This window comes from Anthonomus grandis, chromosome 17 (genome assembly GCF_022605725.1).
Source record: "Anthonomus grandis grandis chromosome 17, icAntGran1.3, whole genome shotgun sequence".
Lineage (NCBI taxonomy): Eukaryota > Metazoa > Arthropoda > Insecta > Coleoptera > Curculionidae > Anthonomus > Anthonomus grandis.
Window position 1 is genome coordinate 4,077,914 of NC_065562.1, and position 17,727 is coordinate 4,095,640.

At 30.1% G+C, this 17,727-nt stretch overlaps 1 protein-coding gene across 1 annotated transcript; it reads right to left on the reverse strand.

Moving 5' to 3' along the window:
- Window positions 1-11,368: 11,368 nt before the first annotated feature.
- Window positions 11,369-16,547, reverse strand: LOC126746307 (dual specificity protein phosphatase 21). Its single transcript, XM_050454485.1, has 3 exons — window positions 16,287-16,547; window positions 15,798-16,065; window positions 11,369-11,986 (listed from the first exon to the last, which is right to left on the reverse strand). Exons 1-3 carry the CDS (start codon window positions 16,385-16,387, stop codon window positions 11,657-11,659), a joined length of 699 nt encoding a protein of 232 aa, XP_050310442.1. The 5' UTR covers window positions 16,388-16,547; the 3' UTR covers window positions 11,369-11,656.
- Between the last annotated feature and the right edge of the window lie 1,180 nt (window positions 16,548-17,727).

A 17,727-nucleotide genomic window follows, 5' to 3' on the forward strand; every position in this document is an offset into this window, starting at 1 on the left:
TCTTTAGTAGGACATGTATTATTTTCTGTAGTTGTCTGGTGCCTAGAATTAAGATTATGATAAATTGTTTTTTTTTTGTTTGGTAAAAAGTGTCATTATCTTGTTTTATTCTTTGCTTGTATCGTTTTAAACGAGCAGTATATACACTAAGTTTTTGTTTCAGTATATCTAAGCAGTGTTGCACAGTTGTGTTTTCTGCGTTATGTTGGGCGTGTATGCTGGTTTTAGAAATTTTTTGCTCGACTCTTCTTTTGCACTTTTTTGTGCTAGTTCCAGCTGTATACTGAGTTAGTCGCCCAATATCTCTTCGAATATACACTATCTTATTTTGCAGTCATTTCTCCCACATTAGTGTTACTCTTTTCTACTTCGTTCTTTTTAAGTTTTTGCCCTAAGCTTTACCAAGCATCTGATTGGTGTGTAGTTCATCTATACTTGATGTATCTGCAACAAACTCTGCTAAAATGATTGTGTTAAGTAAACCTACCCACCGTCTTCTATATTCCATTACCAGATTATTTTCGTATCCGGAATCGAACCGATTCCGTATCGAACTTGTTCGTATCCGGATTCCAGTAGTTTGTTCTGTTAAACCCATTTCTTTTACAGGAAGCGCTTCTTCTTCTGGCTCAGTTTCTTCACGATCCTGATGATTTCTAATTAGCATTTCGATTTCATTTTGAATTCTGTTGCGTCGTGTCTCTGGGATAAGACCGTTTCGGATAATTACACGGTAATGGTCAGCTATCGTTTGCTCCGTTACAGTAAGCTTTGGGAATTCCCTACAAAACTCTTCATGAACTTTTTGTCTCCAATTAGTAGTGTCCTGTTCGAAGTTCGTCACCCTGAAATAAATACGCAGAATCATTTTATTTGTGGCAGCTGTTCATGCCCTGTCTAGGCAATCCCATCTGGGTGAGAGCTGGTTGAAGTTTCCATAGCATGTTCGATAGGTGCAGTCGGTGTTTGTGTTTGACTCTTTTGCGTTTGTTGTGGTTGTTAATGTTGGGATGTAGTTTGTTGAGCGACAGGTGTCCGCCTCGTCAACCTCCCGTCACCGACGTCCCGCATAGTGTCATGTCCAGCGCCGGCTCCAGATAACAGTATTATTATTATTATTATTATCATTATTATTATTATTATTATTATTATTGTTATCATTATTATTATTATTATTATTATTATTATTATTATTATTATTATTATTATTATTATTATTATTATTATTATTATTATTATTATTATTATTATTATTATTATTATTATTATTATTATTATTATTTTTATTATTCTGTTTTAGCTCGCTGATAGCGGTGTTGTCAATTTCATCGGCCTGAAGGCAAGATGAATTTTGCTATGGTAGATTTAGCAACTTTCGAACAATGTATTCAGTATAACAGATTTCTGCATAGTGACAATCGTCCAGGAGGAAAGACCCAATGTGTTTGTGGACAGTGTTAAAGCGACAATTCCAGTGAATGAAATAACTAGAGGGAGTATATATACATTATCTTGCCTCCATTGTTGTTTTATCTCGTCAGCTAGATCTGCGTATTTAGCAAGTTTAGTGTGTGTAGTTTCTAGGACATTATTGGTATTTGACACTGCTATGTCAATTATAAAGGTTTTCATTTGGGCTTTGTTTATTAAGATTATATCTGGTCTGTTTGAAGTCAGCGTCCTATCGGTCAAAACAGTTCTGTCCCAGTAGAGGCGAAAGTCGTAATTTTCAAGAACAGTTTCTGGTTTGTACTGGTAATAGGGGCAAGTTTCGTCAATTAGATGATAAAGTTTTGCCAGTTCTTGATGAATAATTTTAGCCGCACAGTTATGTCGGTGCAGATATTCGGCAGCTGATAGAGATGTGCATCCTGATGTTATATGTTGAATTGTCTCCGGTACGCGTAGGCATTTTCTACATCGATCGTTGATTACTTTCTCATCTTTAGTAATGTACTTAAGGTAATTTCTTGTAGCAATCACTTAGTCTTGTATAGCCATAATAAAGCCTTCAGTTTCAGGAAATACATCTCCACGAGTCAACCAGTAGTTCGACGTTTCATAATCGACATGTTCGGCATTAACTTCGTGAGGATGCTTTCCGTGTATTGCCTTCTGCTTCCATGTCTTAACTTTAATGGCTGTGTGCTCTGATCTTGTTACAGTAATGTGTTCTGCTATACCTGCACGGAGATTCAAGGATGTATATTCGTTATCCGCTAGCACCACTGCTCTATGAAGAGAAGAGGTTTCCCTCATAGTGAGGAAGTATTTCTGAAGATCTGCTACTTGTTTTTTGAAGAGAAAAGAAATATCAGTTAGTCCTCTGCCACCTGAAAAGAGTAAGTCTTTCGATGGCTGACTGAGGGTGTGCTCGAAACGTCGTAAGGGTTGTTCTGGTCTTCCTCTCAATCTCCTCTATATCAGTCTTTGTCCACCTAATGACTCCAAAAGAATACGTTAAGACAGGGATAGCGTAGGTATTAACCGCTTTAATCATGTTCTTACCATTCAGTTTAGTTTTTAAAATTTGCTTAAGACGATTGATATATTCCATTTGGAGGTTCTTTCTTCATTTTCTTGTGCTTTGTATGGGCTGACTGATGTACGCCCAAGTACTTATAAGTTTCCCGTTCTTCCATAGCCCGAATGAGACTACCATCTTGTAATTCAAAGTTGTTGGTGTTGTGTTTACCTTCGATATCTGTTTGAGTTTTGCATTTATCGATACCAAAGCTCATTTTAATGCCGTGGGAAAATATTTCAATTGTTCGCAGCAATGAGTTGACATGCGTTGATGTCCCAGCATAGATTTATTATACCATTATTATTATTATTATTATTCTTATTAATTCAAAATATTAATTATTTTCTCCAGTTCTGCCATCATTATTGTTTTGCTCTGAGCATTTGCTACTAACCGCTCTACCCTTAGTCTCAAAGTAATTAACAATATTCTATTGACAGAGAACATTTCGGAGACTTATTGAAAACTATTCCCTATGTAGTAGCACTTAATCATAATTACCTTCTCTTAATTAGTGTAATAATTATTCATACTAACCACTAAATAAATAGATGACAATACTTTGACATAACATTTTGATAATTTGGCTGGTGATCATATTTTAGTTTTTAGTTTTTTTAATCAAAAAACTTCTAAATCGCTTATTGGAAAGTAATGAAATTTGGCTTATTTTACTCACACCTTTAATCTAACACTGTTTCTCTTTTTATATGGGGTTTCCTATGGGCAGTTTGCCAATTCATCAAGATAGAGGATGCATCATCACGGAGAACGCAAGATACAAGAAATTGAAGTAATATTTAATTTAGAACAAGTAAATATATACAAGAACCCAAGAAAATTTTTATGGGATCGCTGTAACAACGAATATAGGCGTATTACATAGTAGTATCTAGTGGTACAAGTCAGATAGGCATATAATAAAGTTCCTGAAAATAATAAAAATACAGAAATTTATAGTTTATTTATAAAGCAGTTAAAGTTATATTTAAAGATATTGTAGAGTGTAGAATTATTTTAACACTGCTAAAATTTAAAGTTAAAATTTTAGTTCAGGGAATTCGTTTCATTGTTACAGTTTGCAAAATTTGAAATTAAGAAAGGATGTTTCATAGTCTGTGCCGTCGGCTTGACCCTGTGAGGTTACACCCTTCATTACATTACATTAACACACTGTGAGCTCACAGTGCCCTGGCAATCCAAACGCACTATCCAAAAGCAGATCCGGCTACGTTAGTTAGTACGCTATCGTTTTACCCAGAGTTATTAATCATGTCCATTGCCGAATTAAACAACGGCCTGTGCCGTTCGAGATGGCAAGATCGAATTTGTTTTGAATTATGTTTAGTGAATAGTCTCGAGATGGCGAGTAATTTAAAAATTTGTAATATAATTACAAATTTTCTTATTTATTATATTATTTATTATTATTATTTCATTTTTGAAATATATTACTAATATATTACTACAATTCCAAACATATTAGACTTCTTAATAATCAAACATTTAAAGACACACCGATAAATCAAAAAATGATCTATGCTATTTTGGCTTACAATCACACTATCCATTCTGTGACCAAATTCAAACCTATAGACATAATAAATGGCCATATTACATCTGACGATGCATTTGACATCAAATTAGATCAATTAATTCTCAGTGACTATGTATCCAGTCATAAAGAAAAAAGTAAACTGTTGTATTCCCATATCAACGAACAACTAATAAATACAAAAGAAAATCTTGCTGCAAAAGTTAATGTAAGTAAAGACGATCCCCAAATATTTGTAGAAGACCAAATGGTTTATCCTAAAAAAACATACTAGGCAAAAAACCAGCGATAAATTTGACAAACCTTCAAAAATAGTCCACACTAATTTAGAAAGAAAAACCGCTAAATTAGAAAACCAAGAGAAAATCCATTTATCTAATTTAAAACGACCTTTAAAAACAAAATATAGTTTCGACTAATTTTAATAATAATTGTTCTTTTTCATCCCATTTCAGATTTCTACAAGTAACATACACACTTGAAGACCAAATCAAGTTTGAAAAAATAACAGATAACCCTGGACTATTACCACTTAAATTAGGTCAAGCAAAAATTGAAGAATACACACATACTATTATACATTACTATGACCTTAACCCCTTAATAACAGAAGTCAACAAACTTCAAACAAAGGTAGCCAACGTAACGAATACCCTAAATAATAACACGGGACATAAATCAGAAACAGCTGACTATTTAAAAATATTAACGATAATACAAGACCAAGTCGAAACTAAACTAAAAGAAATATTACCACACCCACACAGAATCGCGCGAGGACTTATCAATGGTATAGGTTCAATATTTAAAAGTATCACGGGTAATTTAGACGCCTCGGATGGAGAACGTTATGAAAAATTAATTAAAGACTTACAAGAGAATCAGAAAACGCTAGGTTTAAACATTAAAAAAGAAAATTCAATTTCAACATCATCATCAAATTTCCTACAAAGTTCAAATTACATTAAACATGTTTTAAATCTAGATTTCTCTAATAAATATGCTGCAGCCCTTCCTAACGAGGAAACCCTCCATCTAGAATGTTACGACCAAGAGGAATTCATTAAACTTCAAGGCTCCTTAATCTTTGAAGTACCAATTAACTGCCAAATCGCACTTGATCAAGAAGTTATAATCTTCAACCATCATTCGATAGGAAACAATAATTATCAACCCATATTGTTTCCTGACTTTAATGTAAACGCCCCAATTTTACCCACACTTAACCTTAGCGCACACATTGATGACATCAAACTAGATGACCTAAACAAACTGCGTAGCCAGATTCTCCATAACCAACCGAAGCTGTTGTCCTTCGATGACGCAATCCGCTACCCCAGTATTTCGACAATCCTGACAATCCTTATATACCTGACAGTAGTAGCTGCCATTAGCTACTTTGCGTACAAGAAGCTGAAGCTGAGAACGAAAGCTGCCCTTCCTGATACAGAAGGCACCCCAGCAGGACACTTACCCGAAGATGACGTCATTCAACTACCCCGCCAGACCGTGTAGTTGAATCTGAGGAGGGAGGAGTTACATACCCCTTTCACTCTATAAAATCATTATTATTGTTAAGTTCATTTTTAGCTGTATAAGCAATTTCATTTACTTTTTATGCTTTCGCTTTTAGTTTACGAATTCAGTCAGAGCTAAACCATTGTTTTAAACATACCATATTATATATGTATTATTATTATTTTACTCGCATTATAGTTATTAACGAAATAAAAGTTTTTTTAAAAACATAAATTTGTAGTATCGAATTTTAATTCGTGCGTTTGAATTGGCAGAGCACTGCGGGTGGGGGGTTAAGGCACGGCTACACTAGACGGCGCAGAGACTAAGAGAGGTAAACGTGGGATAGATACGACGAAATTATGGGTGAGATGAAGGGTGTCATCTCACAGGGTCAAGCCTAGACAAGACATGAAATATATTGTTTTTATCCCTACGGGGAAAAAACGTTTGTTATTTTTAATTAAATTTTTTAATTTAATTAAAAAAAAACACCATAAGATCTTCAAATTAGATTTAGTAATTAACGATCCCAATGTCCTAATCTATGACCTAATGTTGTAATAAAAAATAAAATTAAAATTTAAAAATGCTTAAGAGATGCTCTGTTTAGCCTGGGCCAATAAAGACGACCTAAAAAACATGTGTCGTAAAATGCTCGAAAAATCAACACGAGCCGACAATGAGGTGCAACCTCAGCACTACAATTGAATCTTGATATATCGCAAAAAAGTCAAGCGAATTGTGTATATTTGAATCATACTTGCTATATTTGAATCAAGGGTACATTATTGTTATAATCATTTTCGCATACCTATACCGTATTATGTCCAAATTAAATATTTTAGATGCATGCTATTACATTGTCAGATTTATATTGTTTTCTTTGTAGCATTATGCTAAATAAGTACATTATTATTATTATGGTATATATCCACTGGTTTTCCTCCGTAGTCCACCGAAAGGCAATAATTCTCGTCCACAATAATTTTCTTTTGTTCATCGTCATAAACCGAAAAGTCCGATATGCTTACCTTACAATAAATGTTCGGTCTGCGACTCAAGGTAATACCGTCGAGAATCCTAAAACTTTCACCATTAAACGGAGGGAAGAAAACAATTTTTGTGAATCCCAACCTGCTCCAATAAGATAAGATATTTATAAGATTTTTATTTGATTCACTTGTTGTTTTTTTTTTTAATTTAATTATTTTAGATTCTTTGATAATTTATTATACAGAACCTTACAATTTTAGAGTTTCTTCGATTAGCAATTCTAAACAACAACTTACACATTTTGTTAATATAAAATTTAAATCAACTATTAATAATTCCAATATCTTGCTTAGTTTCGCCACAAACTACAGGAAATTACCCTATACAAATATTCATGTATTAATGCCTATTAGTTTAAACCAAATGATCTTGATAGACCTAATTTATGAAATTAAATTAACTTGAAAGAATCTACAAAATTTACTCTCGAAAAGGAGGTTGTTGGTTCGCTTCCTTTTCTTGATATTTTAATAAAGAAAGATTTAGAAAATATTGAAACAAAAATTTATAGTTAACCAACTCATAGTAATAAATATCTTTATTTTAATTCTAATGATCCAATGGTAAGAGAGGAGCTGTAGAAAGTTTATACGATCGTGCAATCATTATTTGTCCTTAATAAACAAAAAAAGAGATTTTTATTAATCTATAAATATAATAATCTTAATACAAAAAATTTTTTGAAAGATTACTTTTAAGAGTTTAATAATCCGCATATTAAATCAACCAATTTTTACCCCCAAACCTTATTTCACTAGGTTTTTCTGCCAAAATTAAAAGAATTGTTAAAAAAATTAATATAAGAACTATTTTTAAATCAGAAAATACATTATCATATCTATTAACAAAAACTACTTGAAACTTTAAAACAACAAAAACTTGAAAATGACTGTTGACAATTACTAAAACACAATTATTTTCAAAAATAAAAAATTACACAACTTGCATTTAAAAATAACCATAGAATAAACTGGGCTGCTTTCTTAATTTAAGCAAATTAATTAGTTTTAAAATTAATTGATAATTGAGAATATTTTTCATTCACGTATATTCTATTTTTAAATTATATAACGATCACACTCTTTAACTATTAAAAAAAGTAACCAACCATCAAAACGTTGGTTCAACTTAGGTTTTTATATTCAATAAATAGGTTTTTTTCATTCTTTTCAATTTCAATAAAAAATAAAGTTAGGTATGATATTGAAAAGAATAAACGATCTTAGGTCGATAGATAAACCTATCTCAGCTCTTCGGTATATAAAGAAATCTATTTATTATATACCGAATTAAATACTATTATTAATAGTATTTAAGAATTATTAAACTTAGATTGAATTAAAAATAACAAAACGTATAGTTGAAGATTTAAATTCATATTTCTTCTAAATACGTAAATAAGTGTATTCTTATTTTTAATAAATGAGCATATGAGATAGTATTTTATAAATTGATTTTTACTGAAATAGTGACATAATAGCCAATAAAATAAGTAAAGAAATTGGTGCCCTAACTACAAAAATTTTAATTTTTAAATGCAATGCATTAAAATGTTTAAAAGGCAAAAGCAATGCTGCTCTAATTTTTAAAGGATTTTGCACTGTAATATATTAAATAGAAGCTTGTTTCAACTCCAGATCTCTTTATTCACTTTCCTCTGATCCTACTGATTTTAATTCATTCACTCCTGCAGACCTTCTTATTGGGGAACTCTTAAGTACTACATTAGAACAGGATTTTACAAGAACCAAAGTTATTTATCCAGACACCAAAGAACTTAGCAGGTCTTACAACATTTTTGGTCATATTAGGCCAAAGATTACGTATATATCACAGCATGCACAGCAATCTCTTAAACCTGGCCTTTTGGTGCTAATTGAAAGCCGGGCACACACGAGAGGTAAGTATTTTTAAATGATGTATCTCGCTGTCTGGGCCTTTTCAGTCCCGCTGATCTGGTTTGCTACGGGACAGATCTTTTATTTCCCACAAACGTGAATATCCAACGTTTCATAAACGCAATTACAATATATTATGGAGGATTGGACCGCGGGTTAGGTATTTTATAGTGGCATAAAATCCTACATTTACATTATTGGGATTGCATATGTCAAAAATTGTGAAAAAAATCACAAGCAGGTACGGCTTTCGAAGTGGACTAATTAATGGATCCAAAGTTAAAAATAAGACTATCATCACTCTCAACTCAAAGAAAAACTAGACTATCATCACTACTCAAAGAAAACTAAAATGATTTTAAAATTTACCTGCGAATCAGTGCTTCAAATTTTCATGAATCATTTCATAAGTTCATACTAGTTCGGGTAATAAACAAGAACACAAGAGTATCCCATCCATTATGATTATTGATTAAATTTGAGGTACTATTTATGCAGTTTGTTTTGGCAAACTACTGATTCAATTGTGAAACAAATTTTTAAAGCTGAGATAATTAATTTACACAGTAATTTTAATGACTATGGTATTTGTTAAAGGCAAGTAACAATTTGAGGTTAAATTTCATAAGAGAAGAAATATAAGACTAGGCGGGCAACTGCAAACTTGATTTTGAGGTTATATTAAAAATGTGTTTACGTTTCTCAAAAAGGCTTTATAGTTTTGAAAAGTTTTCTTTAAAGTTTTTAAAAAGCTTCATTCAGTTTTGATGCATATATGTAATAAAATGTTATATGCTTCAAACAAATTTGCTTTGCTTTCATTTGCCAACATATTATTAAAGTTAAAAATTTTAAGTTTAAAGCCTCCTATAAAATATACCCATATATAAGGGTATATATAAATATACCCTGTTAGAATTTTGTATGCAATATTAAAGTTTCAACATTTAATGTTTTTTAAAAAATATTTTTTCTTAAATTGTTTACCATTACCCTAACTAACTTTTTTTATATTTTAGCTGAAGCTTTGGCGATCCAGGGTATCTATCGACTTCTTAATCTTTGCTATTCGATTAACTATAGAAAAAGAAGGAATATCGACAAAAAATGGCTCGGGCTCCACTCTAAGTAATTAAAGAATAAAGAATTATTATGAAAATGTAAAAACGTGATTTATTGTTCTAATAATTCTAGTTTTTGTACTATTTTATTTGTATTTTATAGTTAAAGTTGATTAATAGGGTTTATTTAGGGTTCTGCTTCCGTTTAGCTTAAATATTTGCTTCTATAGTGTTAAGTAGTTCATCTTGTCTGAGGCTCCCATTTTGACCAGAATTTAGAATATTTAGGTTATATTAAGGTAAGTCCCTGTATTTCACATTTTCTAGAATTTGTATACTTGCTTGCTTTGACTGCAGTATTCCCTTAAATTACTGGCCTCTCTCGGTAAAAATAATGAAGAAAATGTTGGTCTCTTTCGAAAGAAAATTTTAATTGTTCAATGGGCCTTTAAATAGGACGCGTTTCATGACATTTTACTCAGTTTTAATTGTTTACTCAGTTTTTACTTTGGAAACAATTAAACGACAGTCAACGCGAGTTAAATTAGAGTTTTTTTGACGTTGACAATAAAAGTGTGTTTCTTCATCTATTTTTCAGTTCTCATCATCAATATCCGGTTATATACATGCATGTTAAATGCTGTATTGTTGTTAAAGTTCATTACTTTAGATTTATGTAGTCCAATCAAAAACAGTTCAAAAATTATGAGAATAATTACTAGCGTATTTACATTTTCATAACATAATTTTTATTAGGTTTTCGACATATTTAAGTACTTTAAGAAAATACAAGTCAGAAATATACTCTTTTTATTGACAACAGCAGATTACAACTTTTACCCGATTCGCGTTGACTGTTCTTTCCTGCAAAACTGATAAAAATATCATGAAATGCGTAAAATACATTAAAAATACTTAGAGATTTTACACTGTTTTTGCCGATAGAGACCAACCATTTCAAGAGAACACTCTGATAGTCAAAAAAAACAAAACACAAAGTCTAGGATCATCTAACTATCAGGATTCAAAACAAAATAAAATAAATTGGAGCTAACGTTCTCCCTCTCTATGACTTACGACTTACACTCAATATAAAAATTCTTATGTTGGAATTACTATGTTTAAAGTCATGATTGGGTTGGTGAATTGCTTTGCTATTTCAATAATAATATATTATCTCTTTAATTCTTATATTTCTCCTTATTAGCTGATCTACAACTGTGTGTTTTCTACCTTACATGTATATTACTTAATTTGGTCTTTGGTCCCTTATATAATATTTCTGTATAAACTATTAAATATTTAGGCCATTACAATCTTTTTAGCTAATTCTTTTTAATGCTTTTTTTTTAATTTGACACAATGAAAATTTTAATGACAATATCAAGGCAAGGAGAACCTACAAATCGTGAACGATGTTATAAAATTGTGCCTTAAACTGGTTAATTTTTAAATACTTATTATTGTTGAGTTATTCTTATTAGAGTTATTCTTGCTTTAATAGACCACAACATATAAGATGTCATATTAGAAAAACTATAAAGAGTTTAAATATTTTGTACTGTACTAAATTCATAATCGAAGAGAGTATATAAATGAATAAAGTATAGTAATGAGAGCTGATGACTATACTTTAGTCGCTATAATAAACATATAGACAAATATAACGAAAAAACTTCTATTATTTTTAATCATATTTTCTGAACTTAACATGTTATCATATTTATTTATTTATTTATTACAGTTATCGTATTCATATTTTTATATAGAAATATTATTCTTCTATATTCATTAATGGAGGAAGTTAAGTGCCTTGGATTGGCTTTATTATACGTTTTATTGTACAATTGATAAATATTCTATTTTTAAGTGTTTTCTAAAATAGTGAGAACTTTGATTTAAAAAAATACTTTTATTTTTGTCTTCTTTTCCGCATACTTTTTCTTAACAGGCAGTTGTGGCCCATACCATATTTTACAAGAAATTTAAGATTTATTTATGTAAATCTACGTAATGTAATTTAACTTAAGTATACTAGTAACTACGATCTAAATTTATCTGTTATTTTTTTATACCTAAAACTTTTGATAATCTCATAATCTTGATTATAAACTTCAGGAATGTTCATTTGAATAAACTCATTAAACACCATTGAAATCGTATTATTAAAAAATAGTTTTTTTTCATATGCGATTAGCTGTTCAAAAAATCCGCAGTTTGGCCTTATTTTTGGTCTGCGCAGTTTCACATAGTTATAAGCTTCAAGAAGAGTTAGATTGCAGTATCTCATTAAATAGGCAATGCAAACAGTGGCTGACCTACTTATTCCTGCAACACAGAATACTAGAGTTCTACCTCTTACAGAAGCTACCTGAAACAAATATGTCCTCATATTAACATGCTACAAATCGACCATCACATCAATAGAAAATAAAAAATTAAATTAAAACTTTGATATACGTTTTTTAAATGTCAAATGTAAAATGTTAAAGATCAGAGGTCCTATTTAATGGCCATCTAGATTTCCGCACCTAACACCTTTTGAAATCTTGTTGTCGTATCGCCTAACAAATGCAATTTGAGTCACTAAAGCAATCCAGCAAACAATAGTTTAGAAATAACACATTATTTATTTTTATTTCAAAAAATGTGTCTACAAAGTTATTTCTCTAATTATAGTTAGCTTGCGACAAATAACTGTGAGTAAGTTACTTATTCCTAAACGGCAAAGCCAAATAGAGCTATATCCAAAGAAACATTAGTAAATGTACGTAAAGAATTTGAAAGTAGGCTTTATTATTGCCTTCAAAATAACAAGCAAATCATTTTCAATATTTAATTAAATAAGGATAAAAATTAAAAAATAGTATTTTTATTTATTGTTTTCTTTAATAAACAGAGAACAATTTTGGAAAAATCTGAAACATGGCTTTTTATGGCATGATTGGAAAGCACTTTTTAAGAGCTTCAAGATGATGTATCACTCGACCCCCTAAATCTATTTAAGATTTTAGGGGTGTATTTCACTCTATCCAAATGATTGTAAAGGGTAAGATAATATGCCTAATTTTCTTCCCATTTTCAGCGTTTTTTTATTTAGTTTTTCGTTCCTAATATATGGGTTTTTTTAAGTTTTTAAATTGTCATCCTGTATAAATGCGATTATAATGTTTGTTTCGACATAGCTTTTAAAATAATATTATGAAAAAAAAAACGATTTTGAGAAATTTCGTTTAATTCCAAAAATATTCATTTTTTTTTAAATTTCAGGCTTGGATTTATTCAAGTACTAATAGGATTTATTCAAGTACTATCGCTTCTGAGACCCCATATACCTCATTCTTATCTTGAAAACCCTGCATTGTTAACTTTTTGGAATTTTGGGATTAGTTTATAATTTTAATTAGTTTAATTTGGGATAAGTTTAGCTAAACCACAATTTTTCCTGACCTTAGGGAATCCTGACTAGTTATTTCTTCAAGACCATAAAATTAATAAATTGATTTCAAATTTTCTTAAAGACGTAAAAAAAAAGAAAAACAAAAAGTGGCTCTCTTAGAAATTAAGAAACAATTTTTTTAAGACCTCGTTTTAGTCTCTGTAGATAACATGGATAATTTTTGGTGAGGTTTTCAGTTCAGGTTCGGTGAATCAGATTTTGTTAAGGATATGTATGTATTGACCATGAATTATTATTCGCAGAGTATGATAAAGTTCATTAAATGATTTTATTGTTGACATAAATTTAAAAAATGATCTGATAGCCTTATTAGAGAAAATACATTATTTGATGTAGTAATTTTTATTAATTTGAAATATTTCTTTCTTATCGCTTATTTCCGATTTATCCTTTTTCAAAAAATATTCACAGTTGTTTTCACACTTTACTTTATCGACTTAAGATTTTTGCAGAAACATTACATTAGAACACGTTTCCAAACTTACGGTTTTATTTGATTTATTCGATATTTTTAGATCGAAAGAAGTGCAACTACTTATATTGCATATAGATGCAATTTCGAAATAACAGTAAGTGACATTTTTATTGACTTGAATATCTGAAATTAAAAATTCACATCCAATTATAAAAATAAAAAGCTTTGGACACAAATTACACTGCCTAACAATTTTTGCAATCCAATATTAAGGTTACATTACAAAGCAATTCGAAACTTGTGACGCCTTTCTACGGTTTTCTCTGGTTTTGGTCGGTGTTTTATATTTGACTTGGTTATTCATCCGTTATCTGGGGAGCCACCCTCAGTTTTCAATATTGAGACCACGTGCGGATTGAGTAGCTTTTAAACAGTGGAGAAAGAAAACCCAAAATTCATTTTTATTATAATGCCAACTTTTATTGAGAAGCAGGAAAAATACACAGATTCATTTTAAATAAACACATCGATTCAAATGTATCAAAACAGTTACATTAGAATAAAATTTTAAAAAATAATACTGAACCCTACTTGATAATTATTTCCCTGATCTTAATGCCTACCTATTATATTGCAAAAAAAAAATATTGTCTTACGGAAGGAACACGTACTTTACATAAGCATGTTGCTATATCATGTAATGGATGTATATATGCCGGTGTAATGTTAAATGTTAACCGTGATGAAAACTACCCCAAACATTGTCATTGATATCAGATAATAAATGGATAAATTGCGTAATTATAAGGAAGTGCAAAAAGATTTTGTGTAAAACCATATATTCGTGCCAGGCCAGTGACATTCAAATTACAAGAAGCATTAAAGCAGTACTTCATGCATTATATGAAATTACAATAAAATAAGTAAGAAAAAGTCGGTGTGGTTACTGACGTGGTTACTGACGGTGCCATTTTATGTAGATAAATACAACTGCAGTTAATAACAGTTCAGCAAAATAACACATAATTACCTATACCGCCCATTAAACGTCAAATTCCTTTTTATGCACTAGTGCAAGACATTTTTAGGCACTAGTGCCTTAATAGTGAAACTGTATAAACACTGGAAAATGTGTAAAGCTATACTAAAAATGCCTACTTTACGCACGGTAGTAGAAAAACATATTTTTTGGTATTCTTTAAAATAAAGGACTTTTTTTAAAAGTCGCTATTTTATCTGAAATCTATTTTTAAAACTTGCACATACTTTTGTTTTACTCCAATTTAAAAATAGATGCAAAGGAAAATGAATGAATCATGTCTCAAACAACATTATGACGGTTGCGAAAAATCGTGTTTAAAAATATATTCGATGGGGAACGACCCCATAATTTGTGTAAGCACGCTTTTTAGAGCCGAATATTTTAGTAGCTATATTTTATAATAAATATTCTGAACTTATTTTTGCGTATATTTATATAAGCATAACTTAAAATAAGTACAATCAGATATTGGTAAAATACAATATACTCGTAAGTATATTATTACCCAAATGATATTAAGACGAGAAATGATCAAATAAAATTTTTTTCCCCGGGTTATAAAATTATTACTTAAGAGAGGCACCTTAGCCATCGAGAGCTGTTCTTTATATAATACTAAGTACAAGATAACAAGTTAAACATGTATCGGATTCCCTAAATATTGGTCATCTTCATAATGTTAGACTATAAAATAACGCTTACTTAATTGTTTGCATATTAGTCACACTCAATGAAAGAATCCTATATTGCTGATTTCTCAACATTTAACGAAGATTTATATTCTTAAATTGGCTTCTTATATGGCAGAACAAAATTTAATAGAGTATATTTAATAATAGAAATATTTGTAAGCTTTTAAAAAAAAATATACTGTCGTATAGCATTACTTTGGGTTTTATAAACTGAAACTTTCGCACCATCCTTAATTTCAATCAATTCTTTCATATTTCTTAATTTCCAAATAAAAGATATTACTTATTTATGTGATTAGACGCTATTAAATTTCATTAGTACAAACATTGTCAACTTAGGTTATTAAAATTGCTGAAAAGTGTAACTAAATAAAGCAATTGGGAAAATCAAAACAAAACACGTATTTACCGTAAGAAAAATTACTTATACTTTACTATTCTTTCTTATGCTAAATACACGTTTTATTTTGTTTTGAATTTTCCGATATCAATTAGTTAATTACAGCATAAAACTGACGAAGTCTACTCGATAAAACAACATACATTAAAAGCCATTTTATATGAAATACTTACTTGATGTATTAGATCCGTTGCTCTGCCAAAATAAACCGATAAGTCACTATGAGGAGAATCACTAACATTTACTTTATGATATCCTATCTCAGAACTTAAAGGCATATCTGGCAACTCTGCTGCACAACTAATAACACTGGTGATTTTCAAAATGTTTATTACTTCAGGGCAAATGCTTGTCGCAGAAGTTAATACCAAATGGTCTGTGAGAAATGAAATGGTACTATTTTGATGTATAGATAAATAGGGTTGGCTGGATATTAAACAACTAAAAACAATATGGTTTAGTTAGGGTAGGATTTTAATGATCTTAAGTTAACAAAATAATCAACCCTTAAAGTTTAGCTACATCATGTTACTTAATTTACATTACATGCTTTGCTACTAACAAATATACAATATATATATATATATATATATATATATATATATTTTTTTTTTTAAACATAGCTAACTGAAATAAATTTAATAATTAATAAAATTACTTACCCATACTGTTGACTGTCTTTTGTCCATATTTTCGGAAATATTTTTTGAATTGGTTTATCTTTAACTTTGTTTTCCAAAAGACTTTCTATTTCGGTTTCCATGTTTCCTTAACAAAATTAATCTTAAAATAAATGAAGATTAATCAAACAAATTATTGAAAAACGAAAGTAGCAAAAATTATTATTTTTTTTTAAGTTCTAATAGGATCGAGAGAATCAAAACAAAGTATATTGGCGTATTATTATAGCAGAGGAATGTCAATTGCTGCTATGACTAGAACGAATAAAAGAGTCAGAGAATTTCAGGCATTCCTACCTGTAGTTTTTTACAAGGGGAAATACAAACCGAAATGTGACATGCGCCTAAAAGCAAATTACTACACGAGAATTTATAAGATTAAAACATAAATTAACAAAATACCATACGTCGTCAGACTGCATTCCAGAAATATGCCAAATTTTCTGGGAAAGCAGCCAGAATGAAACAGCACGCGTAAAATTTACGACATGAAAATACCTTAATCATTATCATAGTTTTTGTAATTTTGTAATATGCTTTTATTTTGTCGGTTAGGTTGGTTAGTTATGTTTATTTGGGGCACTACTAACGTTTAGTTTCTTGACATAGTCATCTTACAAAACTTTCAACTGTTTGTTGTGAATCTTGGTCCCTTCTTAATAAAATAATATGGAAATACTCGAAACACAGTCAAAGTAAACTAAGTATTCTTTTATTATTAAATTATTGTTCTCCGTAGGTAAAAACAATGTAGAAAATTCCAAGCCTTTCCAAATTATTCCATGGGCCTTTCAAAAAATCTTTTTAAAGTTTCTTGACATTTGAATCAATTTTGTTGTTTTTGAATGGACATTTGGACAGCAAAGACGATCTAGTTGAAAGTGTGTTTCTGACTTAAAAGTATATTTCTTTGCAATTCCTATAAGTACGTAAAATCTAGAAAAAACTGCCAGGGTTTACAACGAAATACATTGACGCCCACAAACAAAATTAACTACAAGAAACTAGACCCTGTAGGTAAAATAAATAAACGCAAAAAAATCTTAAATAAATTAACCAAATTAAACTACGAAATAAGGATAAAACGGTACAAAATCTAGAAGAGTAATTAACGTATTTATATTTTTGTAACAATATTTCCAGTAGTAGTCAAGATGTATATGGGATTTTTTCATTGCTCCTACTGTAGATAATTTTCTCGATGCTTTACTGTAAATGTCCTAATAATCCCTACTGGGAGGGATTGCCATTTTATTAGTAATTGCGAAAGCCTTATTCGAGAGCAATCTTAGAAAAACTTACTGAAAGAATGATGATAAGTTCTAGCGTAGAAATTAAAGATTGGAAAATTTAAAAGAATTCTTTAAAAGAAATCTTTATTTTGGAGACCAGCGCCATATAGATTGCCAAGATTTAATTGCTA

Coding starts and splice junctions, on each gene's coding strand:
- LOC126746307 (XM_050454485.1), bottom strand. CDS start 16,387: ATGGAAACCGAAATAGAAAGTCTTTTGGAAAACAAAGTTAAAGATAAA. Junction 16,066..16,286: donor AAAGACAGTCAACAGTATGG/GTAAGTAATTTT, acceptor TATTGTTTTTAG/TTGTTTAATATCCAGCCAAC. Junction 11,987..15,797: donor CAACGGATCTAATACATCAA/GTAAGTATTTCA, acceptor TATTTGTTTCAG/GTAGCTTCTGTAAGAGGTAG.